Below are 1,139 nucleotides of genomic sequence, written 5' to 3' on the forward strand. Positions count from 1 at the left end.
AAAACAATAGAAGTTTTTCTTTATTACATAATGCGCTGCCTTGAAATATCCAAAGGTACGATATGTATATTTCTTCCTAATTATATAATTCTTAAGTATTTAACCATCCCATTTTACATTCACCAATAAAATTTTATTTTTATTTTCTCTTCCGTTTGGATGTTTTTGATAGAACTTTTTGCTAAATAAGAAAACAAAATTTTATTTATATTTTTATTTTGCCCTCCTCCGATCGCAAAACAAGAAATAATAAGAGTCTCCTCACCTCATAGATAATAAATATTTCTTATTAAAAAAGGTAAATAAATATCAAATTGTTATAGATTCAAAATACATACAGATTCTACTATAAGTGGTGCTTGTCTGCTGCCCTCGCTGCCTAAACCTCTTCTGTTCATTAGTTGCATAATTTCATTAGCTTCTGCCTCAAGTGCTGCAACTGTGGCTGCTAAGTTAGACACTCCTAGAGTACGCCCAGCATCTAAAACAGAAATTGATTTAAGACAGCTAATGTATTAACAATTGTCTCTCTCAAGTGAATGCTGATGGTTTCACCACACGCAGCAGCAAAAATTAAAAATTAGATGCACTAAGAAAACTCATTTAATAAGATCTCCCAGAAGTTCTTCCAACTTGAGCACCCTGATGTACTGTTGCCACCCCAGTCTCCCATCCTAATACTAAATAGGCCCAAAAATGCTTATGTTGATCTGACTGGTTTTTGTTTATATGGTTATAACCAGGCCAAAATACTGTATGAAAGCCAACCAGCTATAATTTCCTTTTTGAACAAGGTACAACCTTTACTTACTTCTTTGAGATCTTCCAGCTTTCCTGGCCGTTTCACGGAGCTGTATAACAACCTTAAGTATACGTAGAAAGCAGTTTTGATGACTAGTCTTGCTGATAAATAGACCCATGCTGGGCAAGCGCAGTTCAAACTCTCCTGGTTGTCGCTTAGATGAGGCTGCAGAACGTACTACAACTTTTGCATTCCTAGCATAATGCTCACTCAAACCTGCAGCAGTGGAGGTAGTTGCTTCTTCATTAGGGTTGCTTTCTGCGGAAGAACTTGCATCAGCCTGGAACTTATTAACCTCATCTAGTAACTGCTTAATGTCACTGGAGGTAAATAAAAA

The 1,139-nt window shown here is 36.0% G+C and overlaps 1 protein-coding gene across 1 annotated transcript; it reads right to left on the bottom strand.

The window, feature by feature from the left end:
• Positions 1 to 338: 338 nt before the first annotated feature.
• On the bottom strand, positions 339 to 1,117 carry LOC117121680 (E3 ubiquitin-protein ligase HUWE1-like; the record flags this gene model as incomplete). Its single annotated transcript, XM_033266959.1, has 2 exons — positions 812 to 1,117; positions 339 to 481 (listed from the first exon to the last, which is right to left on the bottom strand). Coding segments are annotated over exons 1-2 (252 nt in total), but the record flags the coding sequence as incomplete, so codon positions are not given.
• Between the last annotated feature and the right edge of the window lie 22 nt (positions 1,118 to 1,139).

The sequence above is a fragment of the Anneissia japonica genome, unplaced genomic scaffold, assembly GCF_011630105.1.
Source record: "Anneissia japonica isolate Jap-2015-1 unplaced genomic scaffold, ASM1163010v1 scaffold309762_len1139_cov414_single, whole genome shotgun sequence".
Taxonomy (NCBI): domain Eukaryota; kingdom Metazoa; phylum Echinodermata; class Crinoidea; order Comatulida; family Comatulidae; genus Anneissia; species Anneissia japonica.